Here is a 15,699-nt window from a genome sequence, read left to right on the forward strand (position 1 = left end):
TGAGTGTGTGTGTGTGTGTGTGTGTGTGTGTGTGTGTGTGTGCAAAAAAAAAAAAAGTGCAGCTTCCTCCTCCCTAACCTTTACATCTGAGATTGCTTACCCGAAAATACCTCCTACCAAGCCTAGCTAACTTGTCCCCCTGTGGTACATAATAAATGTGCTAGGGCTGGGGATTTAGCTGGGCTGGGGATTTAGCTCAGTGGTAGAGCGCTTACCTAGGAAGCGCAAGGCCCTGGGTTCGGTCCCCAGCTCCGGAAAAAAAAAAATAAATAAATGTGCTAACGTTTCTGGTTGTTAGAGTAGCTTCGTGATAGTCCCTCATAGCTAGCGCAGCTCACTTGGCCCCAGCTCTTCTGTACACGTGTCTGTGTGTCTGTCTTCTCCTCATTCCCTCACTGCCTCAGTTAGGTTTCCACACTTAGGCCATGCAGATCGAGGCAGACATCCACTGCCTGTACACCAGGAGAGGGCATCCCATCTGCCAGGCACTGCCCTAATGCTTAAGCCCTCAGGGACTTAAGAGTTTAATGAGGAGAAAGAAAAGGAGGCCAAAAAAAGAAATACCGATGATAGATGATAATTACCTTTTTTTATTTTAAATTATTATTATTGTGTGCAAGGTAGGTGTGTATGATGAATGAACATGTGTGTCCCAGTGTGTTTCCCCCTTGAGCACATGCAGAAGCTAGAGGAGTGTGTTAGACTTCTCCTGCTATGGCTCTCCCATTATTCCTTTAATACACAGTATCTTGCTTGGACACTGTTTTGGCTAGGCTGGCCGATTAGCAAGCTCCCAGGGTCCTCTCAGTGCTGGGGTTACACAGTGCAACACAAGCTTTTAGTGTGGGGCCTGGGGATTTGAACTCAGGTCCTCAAGCTTGCTGAGCAAATGCTCTTTCCCACTGAGCCATCTCCCTAGGCCCCAGTTACGGTTTTAGAAGGAAAAACATTGAATTACAATAGCCACCCTTTACAAGTACTATATCCTACATTTAAATATGAAAACGGAAGCACGAAGAAAGGCCTGGCACCTAGTAGGAATGGAGGCCAAGCTGGAAACCCCACAACCTGTGCTTTTAACCACTATCCTGCCCTGACTTCAAATTAATGTCGAGTTCCAGTATAAAGGCTGCTACCTACGGAGGTACGTAGGGCCGGATGCTTCCAGCCCTTTCTGCCCCTGGCACTCACAGCTCCCTCCGTCTAGAACAACCCTCTCCCCCTCCTCACCCAGACAACTGGACTCCCACTGTGGGACAAGCTATGCCCTTGGGGCCACCTCTGCTCTCCCCAAACCTGCCCGACCCACTTGCAAACTCCCTGGTGCCTATGGCATTGCCGTGTCTGTGTGTCATCCAGGTGTGCCCAGTCTGCCACTGTCAGGTTTCTGCCGTCTCCGATTTCGTTGTTGTATTCGTTGTTATATTTGATCGCACAGTTCTCAAGGACGCACTTTGTCGATGACGATGTTGTATTGTGTGGAAAGTGTTCCACAGCGGGAACAAGCCTCGAATGCTGCTTGATGACAAACTCAGTGCCTACACACAGTAGGTGCTTCACTAAACACCTACTGAATTGGGAGAGTAAGACGACTTACCCCCCAAAATGGTTCTGAAGTCTTCTGTGAATCTCCACAGCCCCAGGCTTCCTCTATCCCCCCACCCCCACCCCCACCCCTCCATGGAAGTTTCTCACCCCCCTCAAGGATCCCTGCCCTTGCCCTGCTTGAGGACTCCCACACAGACCCTGCTCCATATGACCCCAGCTAGCCAGGTCAGCTGAGCAGGACGCTGCCCCTGCCACCAGGTTCATTATTGAAAGTGCAGGATACAGGGAGGGCAGGGCCTGGGAAGCTAGGAGGGGGAGGAACAGAAGCTGAGGGAGGGCCCAGAGCCGGGACATCCTGTCCTGTTGACCAAGAGATAATCTTCCAGATCCCGTAAAAACTGGAGCCACAGAGGCGGCTTCGCCACACCCCTGTAACCTGTGGTCCGGAGTCCGAGAACCACTCAGATCGGTATCACTCCTTGGTAAGCTGTCTGCAGCCTCTTCGCTGCTATCTCCCCGAAGGCTACAAAGCTGGTGGAGGGGGCTGGAGGAAGCAGAGGCCCAGCCAGACCCAGTACCATGTGTTTCTTGGGGTCTACAGGGGCATAGCAGGCAGCAGGTCACACGTATGGTGTGTGGTCTTAGCCCACGGGCTGACAGCACATATCTGTCCTGCAGATGAGGAAACTGAGGCTCAGGAAAGGTAGACACACTCGTGAGAGCCCAGCAAAGCTAGAACCAAATCTAGTATGTCTGCTCTTAGGCCAGTGTCCTTCCAGAAAAGTCACACTGCATGGCGGAGGAGGATGTCTCAGGCCCAGGCAGGAACGATGTTACCCTAAGTAGAGACTGGGGTGCCCCTCCCTCCAGCTACCAAACTACTGGGACAATGGACCCCCAAGATCTTGGAATTTCTCTATAAGAGTCTCAGACTGGCCTGGAGTCTGGAGGCAGCCAGAGGTAGAACTTGTCTCATGCAAAGTGACTTCACTTTCATAGAGTTCGGACAACCTGTCCGGCTGCCTGAAGACTAGAGCTGAGGCAGGGCATGCGTGGGACACCTCGTCCACGTATGCCTGTTTCAACCTAAGCCCCAGGTCATAACTCTGAAGTTGGACTTGAGGTCCCCACACCTCTTTTTTTCTTTCAATTGCCAATGAGGCCATTGCTTTTACTCTTAGTTTGTCTTTTTTCATTGGCCTACTCTGGACAGGCGGTGGAACCCACCTTGTTAGGGCTGGCGGGATACAGGCTTTGATCGAGGCTCTGTTAACAGCCAATCTGCATACACTAGATGTGACAGCTCGCACAGCTATGCCTGAAGCCACACAGGCACAGCACTTCCAGAGCCTCCTTCACTCTGGCCCAGGGCGAGGTTGCTAGAGCCCCCCTCCCTCCATGGACCCCTTTTCTTTCCAAGCAGGTCCTCACAGCTGCTTGAAGATCCCATAGAGCGGCAGTTCTCGGCCTGTGGGTTGGAAAACACATATCTCCAGTGGTCTTAGGAACTGAGACCAGGCTCAGGAGCAAAATTACAGTCATAAAGTAGCAATTAGAATAAAGTTATGGTTGGGGGTTCCTAGGACCATGAAAACGTGTTCCCCAATGGTCTCAACCCACATAGAGCATGTGTGGCATTTAGAGCAGGCTGATTCCCTCACACCAGAGGCTGTTTGACACACTCCTTCCGTCCCTGCCAGTTCGCAGCTCTGCCCTCTTCCTCAGAACTTCTGCTGTCTCAGTTTGCTCTCTGCTGCCCTGATAAAACACCAAGACCAATAGCAACTTGGAAAGGAAGGGGTTTATCTCAGCTTAGTTTATAGTCTATCGTGGAGGGAAATCAGGGCAGGAACCCAAGGCAGGAACTAAAACAGAGGCCATGGAGGAGTGCTGCTTACTGGACCGTTCCTTATATAAACCAGGACAAATTGTTCACAGGTGGCACCAGCACCACCCACTGTGGTCTGAGCCGGCGCTCTCTCTCTCTCTCTCTCTCTCTCAGAAGTTCTTCACCTTATGTTCCCCCTCCTTAGATGACTCTAATTCTGTCAATTGGACAGACCCGTGGCTAACCAGCATGTCATCTCATCTGTAGCACCACAGCCCGACCTCCAAGCTCAACTTTCATAGCAACATCCTGCTTACCGGTCCATTCCAGCATCGCTCAGTGAAAGGAACTCTGAAACCTTCTCAGAGTCCTAGATGGCTGGACTCTAGGACACTTGAAGGGAAGGGACACACCCACATGGACACACACGAGGGGCTGCATCACCTGTATGCCCCTCTGATGTGTGCATCTCTGTGTGTGCTGTGTGTCTATGAGTGTCTGTGTGTATGGATCTGTTTCCTGCATATGTATGCATGTTTTGTGCCTGTATGGTCATGTATTTGCATCTTTATGAATGCAAATGATGTCTGTTTGTGTGCATTTGCATATGTGTACATATGCGATATTCTGTCTGGGTGTGCATTATCTATGGGATATGTACACACATGCACACACAACATATTTGGTTCCTTACCGCATCAATGTTGTTAGGAATGGGCCATGCTGTGCTCTGAACTGCTAGAAACGGAGTTGTACTAAAATACTCTTTTGAAGACTAGAAAAGATGGAAATAAGTCCACCTATAATCTCAGAACTTGGAAGATGCAGGCAAGAAATTGTAAGTTCATGGTCAGACTTAGCTACATAGCAAGTTCAAGGTTGACCTTAACTCACAATGTATAAATTACACAAATAAGTAGATAAATAAACAAACAAATGCAGTAAGAAGGCAGAGTTTGGTTTCAATGGCCATGACTATCAACTCCACAGATCCTGTAGGAGGGGTATGCATGAGTGGACTCAGGGCTCAAGGGTGGGGACCAAGAGCAGGTACCAACTCCTCTGTTTTCTCTCATGGAGCTTCGCCCAAAGGATACAGAAGAGGCTCCCTCCCATGCCTGTCAATGTGTCAAAAACCTTAGCATGTCTACTAAAGGGATAAGAGGTGGGAGCACGGGATGACAGGGCTCAGCAGTATAGGAGGGATGCCTGCTGCTACACACACGCACAAACACACATACACACGCACACACACACATGCACACACACATATGCACACACACAGAAACACACACGTGCACGCGAACACATACACATGCACATATGCACATGTGCACACACGTGCACACACATGCACACACACACACACACACACACCACCACCACCAGCACCTTGGAGAGCTGAGGTCTTCACAGGACTCCTGGTCTCTGCGTGGCCAATCACCAGAGAAGCAATGGAACAATCCTAATTCCCACGCTTGCTCCCTGACTTGAAGCAGTCGGTGCAGACCTTCTCCAGTCTCTGGCCAGGTTCTCATCCTGCCCTTCCTACCTCGAGGGACTCCTTCAGGGCAGCTTGATGGACTTGACCGGGGGCTGCAGGCAGGGAGCCTCTTTGGCTACAGAAAGGAATTCATTCATCCCTGCTGCTGCTTCCTGCCTCCAAGCCCTGCTGCAGAGACCTGTGCCCCCAGCCTCAAGATCTGCCAGTCCTGCTGCCTCTTGGGTGGCAGACCCATGCAGAACAAAGCCATAAAAAGCATGGATCTGCTCCCGCCTGGCATCCCAAAGCCCTCTGAGAGCTTTCAAGCAATAATGTTAGCAGAAAAACTCTCTGCTGATACCCCAAAGCCTGTCTGCTGAAAGCACAGGGCTGTTACCACCCACAACCTCTCAGAGAGGCACCCCAAAGCCTGCTTAGGCACCCCAAAGTCTGCTGATGACCTAAAGCTGGGACATCAAGCTCTCAGTTGACAGCATCATGCTGCCACTTCTGGCCTCAGTTTCTAGTTTTCTATTTAAACTGTTATTCTCCCATGGCAAACAGATCCTCTTCTCTTCCCCATGCTGTTACCCATTCTACTCTTAGAACAGGGTGAAAAGAGTCCAGTCGGAGAGAGGACCCATTGTCCACTGACCACTTGAGACCAGATCTGCCACACAGAGCCCTAGGGTGGGGCCTAAGCGTCAGGGCGTCTCAGCTAAACTGAGAACTGAGCATGGGATGACAGGGGTGGTGTCTGTGGATATACCTTCCCTCTACTTTCAGATCCAGACCCTTACCCTTGCCCTCTGTCCTCTCCTTGGTGGCTTTGCTGCAGCTTCCAGAACTGGCCTCTGACCATCCTCTGTACCCCAACTCCGAGCTCCTGCACCCCAAGCCAATCTCAGAGTATAGGAACTCAAGGCCACCACCTGTGCTTCTGAGTGATGTCCCTGGGAAGCCAGTCTCATTACCTTTCACACCTGTATGACCCCAGTTACGACCATTGCTCCCCAGAGCCAGCCTTTCCCTGAAAGCACTAAGAGACTTGAGCTAGGAAGGGCCTAGAGGAGGTTCATAGCCTGACTCTGACACTCTTTCTAGTGTCCTGATTCTGGGCAAGTGCCTCAGTCTTTTCATCTGTGGGATGGACAAGAGGACAGGTACACCTGCTTGAGAAAATGCTCTCCCGTGCATTTGCTATCACTCTGAGAGGATGAGTGGCTTTCAGGGCCCTGGTTTCCTGATGTGTCCCCTCAGGATGTCGGGCATGATACCTGGCAGGCAGCAGGAATCCAGGCACACTCTGTCCCCACATGACAGGCTCTGCCTCTCCGGCTGTGTCCCTTGTAGGAAAGGACCAGCATGTGGTCTGGGAACCTTGAGAGCAGAACTATTTCACAACGTTGTTAAGGGACCATTCGTCTGCTCTCCGAGGTCAGTCCAGCCCTTCTTTCTTTCTTTGAACTTCTTTTCCAGCTAGGCGTCCAGATGAGTAACTTACACTGAGAAGGTGGGGGCTACTGCTTGGGCTCCCAGAAGTATCACTAAAGACCCTCATATCTGGTATTCAGGACAGAAATCTCTTACCCAATGAAGACCCCCCTCCCCCAGCAGAGCCCCAACAAAGCTAGTTCACAGCCTGGGTTTGTGTTTAACTTTATCCTTTATAAAGCCATACATGGATGGTGAGAGTAAGCAGCTGTACAGAGGGGACAGCATCAGTGTACATACATTCATGTCCAGAACACTTAGCATACATCAGGGTTTATACAAGGTGGCAGAGGCTATAGGCACAATGATACAAAATATAAAGTATATTTCCATCTATAAATACACAGCCGGGGGCAGGGGCAGGGCATGGACTCCGGATATGGGTTTCCCAGCAGAGGGCCTGGGAGGCAGAGTTGGGATGATCAGGATGTGAGGGACGTCTTACATTTGATTCGGGTGACAGAAGGGAAGAGACTGGGGAGATACCTCATGCGCACCCCAACGTGCTCACACACATACGAGCCAAATGTGGGTCCTCAGGGAGGGCTGGACTGTGAACACTGACACACACTGGGTGTGTCGAACTTCTGTGGCCTTGCTGCTGTGAGGGGCCCAGGCATGGAAAATGACTGAGACGCTCCAAGTTTGATGAGACAGGAGACAAGAAAGTGGCCCGCCAAGCCTCCTCCCCTGGGACTGGCCCCTCTGTCATCAGCACCAAAACATGACCAATCTGCGGCCCATTAGGCCTCACCTCCTAGTTCTTCTCACTACTGGGTCCCTCCACCTCCCACCTCCCACTTCCCACCTCGAAGTTCCCTAGAGATGAGCAGAGCACGCACACACACCCACACTTACACACACGCGCACGCACATACATCCTGTCCACCAGTGACCACAGAAACACCAGTCTCAAGATCTTCGTCCAAGGCCTAAGTGCAGGGGTGGGCCCTAGCTTTGGGTTCCAAGCTCTTCAGGGACCCAAGCCATGGAGGCAGGAGAGGGCTGATTCCCTTAGATGGATCTCCCCGAGATCTGAAGCTGGGAAAAGGGGGTCAGATGTCCCGGGAGGTAGGATGAAGAAAACCCAGAGGCAGGAGGATGCGGCCCACTCACTTGTCTCTCCTGCACTTCCCTGCAGCAGGAGGGTTCTCTCTCCTGAAAGCCCCTCATTAGAGGGATGCACAGCCACAGTGTCCTCCCTACACCCCCAGAGGGGCTATCCCTAGGGACTCTCCAAAGCCAGGGCCTATCAGGAATCCTGGCACTCATGCCTGAGGCTATCTAAGCTGCTAGGAATCGGTAAGGTGAGAAGACTCAAATGCCCCCTTTCAAAACTAAAATTTGGATTCTTTCCTAAAACATGGCAGGGCAAGGTAACCAGGGGTCCACAGTAACAACTTCAGTATGCAACTGTTAATTTTCCCAGTCTTCATGTCCACCCTGTTCCAACCCAGCTCTTCACACCTGTCCCCACCCCCAGAGCCATCGGGGACTTCCCTAGGCACCAATCCTGGCTCCATCAGTGCCCTTCTCTGCCATCTCACCTCCAACCTCAGATCTTCCGAGTGGCCGGAGGCTGTTTGTACCTGGGCTGTTCCTAAGGGGTCTTGTTAAGGGCATCACTGGCCGCCATGTTCTCCTGTCACCCCTCCCCCTCTTTCATTCCTGTCTAAGAATGGACAACACTCTCCCTGTTGATATAGAGATTCAACAATAAACAACAACAAAACAGATCATTCACAAAAGAGCAGTGGGTAAAAGTGCTCTCGTTTAAAGGAAGTCTTTGGCAAGAATACAGAGTTGCATACGGAGTGCTCTGTGTGCATGTGGTCTCTCTGTGTGTATGTGTGTGTGTGTGTGCATGCGCACGTATGTGAGTGTGCAGGAGCCCATCTGTGAGAATCACACTTAGGAAGGGGACAGACAACAGTGTGGTTCCCACTGTGAGAAGTGAGGTCCCCTCCACCATTCTTCCAGAAAAGCCAAACTCTGGTGTCCATTCTTCCTAGAGGCAGGCTGAGAAGGAGGCGCCCGCTTGCTAGCATCTGCCTTGGTCATTCACTCGACTCACACGTGGCTTGGGCCTGAGCACAGCATGGGAAGGTGAGACCATCCATGAAGGCTGATCCTAGACTTGAGTCTGGTCCAGGGCAGGATGCAGAGGCTCTGATGCTTCTCCAAGGCTCAAGTGAACAACATTCCAGCTAGGAGGAGACTCCCCAGACTACATGGGAGTCTTTCATTTACAAAGAAAGGGATGAGAAGCAGCTCCTTCTATCGTGGGGAGAAGTACAATTCGTTAGGGGGATGAGGAAATGGGAAATCCAGACATTTGCCTTGAGTATCTCAGAGGGAAGGACACTTGGAAGAGCCTTGATCACTCAGCCCATTTATTCTTTGGGAAGTGAGGGCTCCTGATCCTCACCGGCCTTCTTTAGCTCCTTAAACAATGTCCACACAGTCAAAGCTCCCTGGAGGAGGAAAACAATCCAAGAGACGCCACACCATGGCCACACACACCCTGATCTCCAAATACACCCTGGCTCAGGCCTGAGGGGTTGGAAGTGGCTAGCTGTCCACGCATACGGGATGTTGGCAACTGTGCTGCCGTTTGCCAGAACTGGAGCATGCCATCCCACAGATGTAGCCTAGGGCAGCCAAGGCCAGGGCCAAGGCCAAGGCTAGCCCTGGGTTGTTTGGAATATAAAGACCCCCTGCAGGTCAGGCACTACTTACTGTTAGAAAACAGGTAGGAACAGTTTGTGGCCAGGGACAATAAAGCAATATGGGAAAACAATAAATATTTCTTGTCAATTTACCTATTCTTTTTTTAACCTTTTTCTTATATTTTTTATTAGCTTACAGATTCTATCAGTATGTCTCATGTATATATTATATATATTTATATATCAGTACAATGCCACCCCTGAGGACCCCCATGCGCTTAAATGGAGGCCCGAGCAGTGGCAGGAGCCTTCGCAACCCCGCAAATGGACCATAGGACCTTTGGCCTAAATTCATACCTTCTGTCCCCTGTCCCACAGACAGCATGGTTCTGCTGGGGAGACCGAGGCAGAAGGGGAAACAGGGAAGCTTTGGTACTGTGGGAGGACCATGTAGTTCTCCAGCAGCATTCCCAGAGGTGCTCTGATGTCACCCTGAGCAGCCCAGACAGAGAGTGTCTGCAATATCAGACTCCAAAACACTTACAGAGGGGAAAACAGAGGGGAGGGGCTCCCCCAGGTGCCCTAGGCAGGACTTCGGGAAGCAGGCTCCTGGGATAAGCGAACATGAGGACTCTTTAGGACAGGATAGGTCAGAAAGGCACGGCCCCTATCCCCCAGTACGCTTCAAGAAGATGAGCAAGTGCAAGGATAGTGCTGGCCCAGAATTGGGCTGAGGGAAGGGAGTAAGGCAGTCCTGGGCATTGTCAGTGCGCATGCCCAACTCATGAGCCCACAGCACAGTGCGCCTGCCCAATTCACCGTGAGCCCCACATCGCAAAAAAAGATGCCACCCTTCCTAACGGGTATTCTTCCCCAGACTGTGGCCATCACCTCTTCCTCCAAGCCAACTTCAGTCTCCAGGAGACAGAACAGCTCGAATGCTGCTAGCGGCCATGCCCTCTGTACCAGAGTCTCTGCGGAGGACAGGCTGGAGGCCCCCAGAGCCACTAGAGGGCAGGTGCGGAGAGAACTCTGTACCCATAAGCTAGACTCCTGCAGGAGACAGCTTGTCATCTGACCGGGGGGGGGGGGTCCTGCCACCCTATATCCCTAGCCTTCTTTGGGCAGTGTGTATATGTGTATCACAGGGGACACAGACAAAGCAGAGCTGTTTGTAATCTGAGTTGAGTGGACACAGGCAGGTATCGATCAGCGTGTGGGAGTACATTTGGACCCTGCAACAAGGAGTCAGAGCAAGCACAGACCAGGGGTGCCTCGGGTGAGCAAAATGTGAAAAAGTGTCACTGCTTGATGTCATAAGCTGGCCACCAGCAACCTTACCTCCAGAGAAGAAGCCTCAGTTCGACTTCTTCTCAAAGCAGGAGCGTTAGGGAGAACGAGCTTTTTTGTTGCTCCATGAAATAGGGTCCCCCCAAGGGCTGTGTGCCTGTGGGAGCTCAATTCTCTCGGAGGGGGAGGGGCCCCAGCTAGCTGGAGAGGCTTTGGGAGGTGAGGGGGAGGGGCCCCAGCTAGCTGGAGAGGCTTTGGGAGGTGTGGCTTCCATCTGTACAGGGGATTTCGAGTTCCTCTCTTCTTCCTTCCTTCCTCTTCCTCCTGTTCCCCTCCCTCCCTCCACAATTCACTTCCCTCTCCCAGCATTGCACTTTCTTCTCTCCTTCTCCACGGTCGACCCAAAGCCCTCGTTCTGGATTCAAGGTGGTCAGGATTCGCAGATCCCTCCCCACACACCCCGTCCCCAGTGCCCCAGCCTTGGGCAAGGGCTCCAGGATTCGTTCATCTCTTTTGGCCAGCACTCAGCATGACCTTGGAGACGAAGTTGACAATGGCAGACGCAGGCTGGTTGGGGTCAAGCTCTGCGAAGAGGTGGCAAGCGTTGTCTGTGGTGCTGCCCTGCTTCCGGGCCACGAAGCCGAAGAGCCTACAGGGGTGGGAGAGGATGTCTGTGTGAGGACCCAGGCTCTAGGGGCCTCAAGCCAGCCTGTCTTCTCCAGCCCCTCCCTCCCCGCACCTCTCCAAACATCTAGAACTGGGGCTAGCTCTTTAAAGCCAAAGTCCTGGGGACAATGCCTTGCTTTGTTTCAGGACAGGTGACATTCCCCTGGGGAGCAGGGGTGGAAGATGGGTTTGAGTAACAAGACTTGTTAAAAAGGCTACAAGGAGACTGTACAGGTGGCAGGAAGAGTCCAAGAGCTTCTTTGGGTTCTTTCTCAGCTCTACCCCAACCTGAGGGTTCCTCAGGACATGCTTCCTAGGTGGCCAGAGAGAGGAAGAACGAGCAGGTCCTCACCTCCCCAACTCTACATCTCCCTCCCCACACCCCACTCCATCTCCTCTCTCTGTCTCTATATCTCTCTGTCTCTATCTCTCTCTATCTCTCTGTCTCTCTCTGTCTCTACACACACACACACACACACACACACACACACACACACACACACCCCTCCTGGCTCTGGACACTGGGAAGCCCTGAAAATAGGAGGGATAAAGAACCCCACACCTGTCCCCTGCCCCCTCCAACACCAATGGGAGTGACCCAGCAATCTCTCTCTCTGCAAAACAGAGTTAAAAATATGAGAGCAGAGAACAGAATGTGAGTTCAGGGCCCCTCCCGGCCGTCGTGTTGCTAATTAGAGAGAGATGGGGAAATCAGGACAGCTGGAAATGCCAACGGAAACCCCTCAGCTGGGTATGCATGGCACCCACAGCTAAAATTAGCCAGGCTAGCTTCTGCCTGCCTGTGTGTGTCTGAGCAAGCGCACACCAACAAACACTCTATTCACACCCCTGCACAGAGACACACGGCAAATGTATATTAGCATGGCATGCACATGCACAGGATGAGGAAACACACACACACACACACACACACGCACGCACGCACACATCCTGTATGTACTTCAAACAGCTTCATTCTCCTGACTGTTGCAGGACCTGTGAAGCTCTGTGATCATAACCAGGAGATGGTCAGGGCGCCTCCCTCTCCTGGCTGGCTGACAGCAGAATGATATGGTGAACCCCGCAGGGTGAGGGGCATCTCTGAGTTCCCAGAGGAGAAGCAAGTAGGCCATTGCCTGTCTCTGCCAGGACAGACACCCAGCCAATTGTGCTTGCACTGAGTACTGCCATCTGACCTACTGGAAGTTGTGGCCTGTCTACCTGTGTGGCAGCAGCATGAAGAGCCTCAGTGACATAGGAAGGCACAGGAATGTGAGGTTCCTTTTGATTCTGTGAAGGTCTCAGAAGCCAGAGCCATCTTCCTTTCCACACAGACCCTCTGGATTAGATCCCTAGCTGGTTCTCTCTATTCCAAGCAAGGTGCTCTCACTTTGGCCCACTCTGGCACTTCTGCTCTCTCTTTTTTCACTCAACAACTGACAGACCCCACCCACCCTGTCCTCAGGAACCTGAAGTCTAAAAGTCATCCTGTCCCCTCCCGGAACCTCTAAACCCATTTCTATCTACCCAAGATACACCCATCTGTTTTAAGTACTTTTTCTCTCCAGAAGTCGGTCCGATTCCATGCCTAGACATGTCTTTGTTTGCATGAAGATGCAGGCTATCCTCTCTCTCTCTCTTAATCTCAGAGATCTTGGCATACAGGCCCTTATCGGACCCCTGGCCTAGAGCCCAGCCCTGTCCCTGACGTCCCTGCAGAGTGTAATGGCCAACCAGCCGGGTTTGGGGAAAGGTACACTTACTTAGCAGGGGCACCTCCCTCTGTCTTCATCCACCTGTGGAGAAAAAATGCCCACAGTAAGTCAATGCCCCTCTCAGGAGCCCTGCCAGGTGGAGGCTGAGGAGCCCCCATTCAAGGAGACACAACCCCCAAGGTCACAGAGGGTAATCCAAGTGGAGAAGACGCTGCAACCCACCCCCCATGTGGAGAGGGGACATCGCAGTGTGTAGATGTGAGCAATGAAGTCTGTGGGGAGGAGGAGACTCGAGCAGTTGCTAACGTAATTGCTCTCACTGTCCAGGATACACCAAAGCTGTGGCTGAACACACAGGCACACAACACACACACACACTGCAGGGGACAGAGCAAAGGTGCCTGCCTATGAGACACTTACTTCCTTTCTTGTGGATCCAGGTCACAGAAGGTGACAGTGTTGAGGGGGTAATGTCGTCTGAAGAAGAGCCTGTGACAAAGATATCAGAGGGCCAGAGTGAGTGTGGGAGTAACAGCTTTGTCACTCCTGCCACCACACCTGCCACCAGCTGCACATCAGCCACCTTCCCATCACTGTGTCCATCATAGATTCACAAAGCCTCTTCTTATGAATAAGATGGCCGGAGATCCTCATACCAGGACATAAGCCCCACATGGGAACACACAGACGTGGCATAGGAACGTATCCCACATGCCCCAAGTACTAGGGTCTGGGGAGGGAACTGGCACCGAGAAATGATAAGTGAGGAAGGGAATGGGCTGGGGGAGGGGGGAGAGGGAGAGAGAGAGAGAGAGAGAGAGAGAGAGAGAGAGAGAGAGAGAGAACACAGTGTGAAAGTGAAAACTTCTATTAAAATATTAAAATCAAGGCCTTTTCTTCAGCTGTGTTATATATGCTCAAAGCAGGCCGCTCTTTAGAAGTATGGATAGATGAGTGGATGGTTGTTGGGTAGAGGGATGCACCCATATATACCCCCGTATAGGAATAGTTTGATGAGTGGCTGATGTATAAGTGGATGGATGCAAGGGTGGGTAAGTTGGTGAATGGATGAATGGGTTGAAGGATAGATGGCTAGATGGATGGTTGAGTAGATGGGTAGGTGGGTGGACGGATGAGTGGGTGGGGGGGTAGATGGGAAGATGGATGGATGCATAGGTGGATAGTGGGTACAGGGATAGTAAAAGCATGAGTAAGTGCATAAGTGGGGGGAGGGGAGACAGGGCTTACTTTCTTTGATTGTCAGTCAGTGTGATTCCTTGGGCAGAGACCTTGAAGTGAACAATGGTGGCAGCTGGCGTGGGGTCAGCAGCCAAAGTCTCAGATGTGGCTTTGGAAATTGCCTGTGGCCCGGTGAGTGACTCCATATCCACAGAATTGATGAAGAGCACATTGCAAGCTGCAAGAAATGGAGACAGAGAGAGTCACGGGGGCTAGAGTGGGGAGTCGGGGACAATCCCTCAGAACCACCGTGCAGAGGCAGGCGCAGACAAATTTCTGGCAAGCCTTGAGCCAATGCAAATGCATACAGAAATGAATCCCAATTTGCACCTGTGGGAGGGGACAGGACAGGGCAGGGGGGTGGGCAAGGCAAGCGTGGGCATCGGTCCTATCTCAGGTGACACTTGCCTGCTCCTTGCTTCAGCAGGTCAGTGGTTGAGTTGGCAGGGCCTGAGCTATCTTTTGATTCATCTGTGGGGTCTGAAACAAAAATTCAATTAGTAATTAAAACCCAACCGTAATTTAAACGAGTCTGGCGGGGCCTAAGGCAAGCACTGCACATGCTTCCTGAAATAGATACTCTTTCCCCATGAATCTTGGCAGACGGCGCTGTGTACATAAGACGATACCAAGGCCCCAGCACACCGCTGGGGTGCTCTAGAGTCCAGCAGAGCTAAGCTCAAATCCCTTCTGCAGTAACTGCTAAGAGTCTATGAGATGACAATGCCAGTGATGGTGCCCATGTCCCTGGGTCTCCAAAAACCCAGCGTGTGACAAATAGCAAGGCTTGGAGGAGCACTGGGGACTGCAGGCATTTCATTTTACACCAGTGTGCCTTTGTGGGAACCAGTGAGTGACTGCACCCAACGCAGCACAGACTCACGCTGGGATGGGTTAGAGTCAAGTGGCGGATGAACTGAGGAGCTCGATTTAACCAGCACACAATATGCACCTGCACACGTGACTTTGTATGCCACGCAGAACACGTGCTTTACTCCAACTACACTTTAACAAGAAACTTTTGAAGATGCCAGAAACTGGAATGTGGCACGTGCCAGTAACCTCAGAACACTGGGGACTGAGGCAGAGCATTGTGACAGCCTGGTCCATGTAACATGGGGGCGGGGGCACTTTTAAAAAGAAAGAAGAGGAGGAGGAGGAGGAGGAAGGGGAATTGAGGGATGGTTGTGTCGGTGCATCTACACTTTGCTATACAGGTGCATTAGGATACAGACTGCTGGGCCTGCTCGCAGCTGTACTGCATTATTTTCTTATCACTGGGGCTCGGCCTTGGGTCTCACAGACGTAGGCCAGTGCTCTGCTGCACCTCTGTGTGGCTTCATCTCCACGTCTCTTTGTCCTTTTATTCTGAGATCTCTGTGTTGTCACCCAGTCGAACCTAAACTCACCCTGCAAGTCAAAGCAGGTCTTGAACCTGTGATCCACCTAGCTCGACCTCCTAAATTGCTCAGACTGAAGATCTGCAGCCCAGACCTGGCTCTGACCCAGAGGTTCTGACAAAATTTGAAAAACCCTGCCTTTTAGCAAGTTCCCCAAAGCAGCAGCTTCAGGCACTGTGTTCTGAGAGGTGCTGGTTTACAGGATTTAAATATCAATGGATTTTGTAAGTTCCACACAAATATAATTGAATTGGTGTCTAAATTATGTGGTTGCTAGACTCGCTGAAGTTGCATTTGAACTTTTAAGCTAATAATGTTGGTCAATGGTTATCAATAATTCAATGTGTCAAGCTGGATGAATGGACAT

General features: G+C 51.6%; 1 protein-coding gene across 22 annotated transcripts in view; it reads right to left on the reverse strand.

Annotated features, from left to right (window-relative positions):
* Positions 1 to 6,506: 6,506 nt before the first annotated feature.
* Positions 6,507 to 15,699, reverse strand: part of Tns1 (tensin 1) — a 210,940-nt gene continuing 201,747 nt past the window's right edge. For all 22 annotated transcript variants that reach the window (NM_001191810.2, XM_039083336.2, XM_063266966.1 and 19 more), the window contains 5 exon segments: positions 6,507 to 10,961; positions 12,742 to 12,774; positions 13,114 to 13,182; positions 13,942 to 14,110; positions 14,341 to 14,412. In NM_001191810.2, the coding sequence (NP_001178739.1) occupies positions 10,817 to 10,961; positions 12,742 to 12,774; positions 13,114 to 13,182; positions 13,942 to 14,110; positions 14,341 to 14,412 (488 nt within the window). In that variant the 3' untranslated portion in view covers positions 6,507 to 10,816.

This window comes from Rattus norvegicus, chromosome 9 (assembly GCF_036323735.1).
Source record: "Rattus norvegicus strain BN/NHsdMcwi chromosome 9, GRCr8, whole genome shotgun sequence".
Lineage (NCBI taxonomy): Eukaryota > Metazoa > Chordata > Mammalia > Rodentia > Muridae > Rattus > Rattus norvegicus.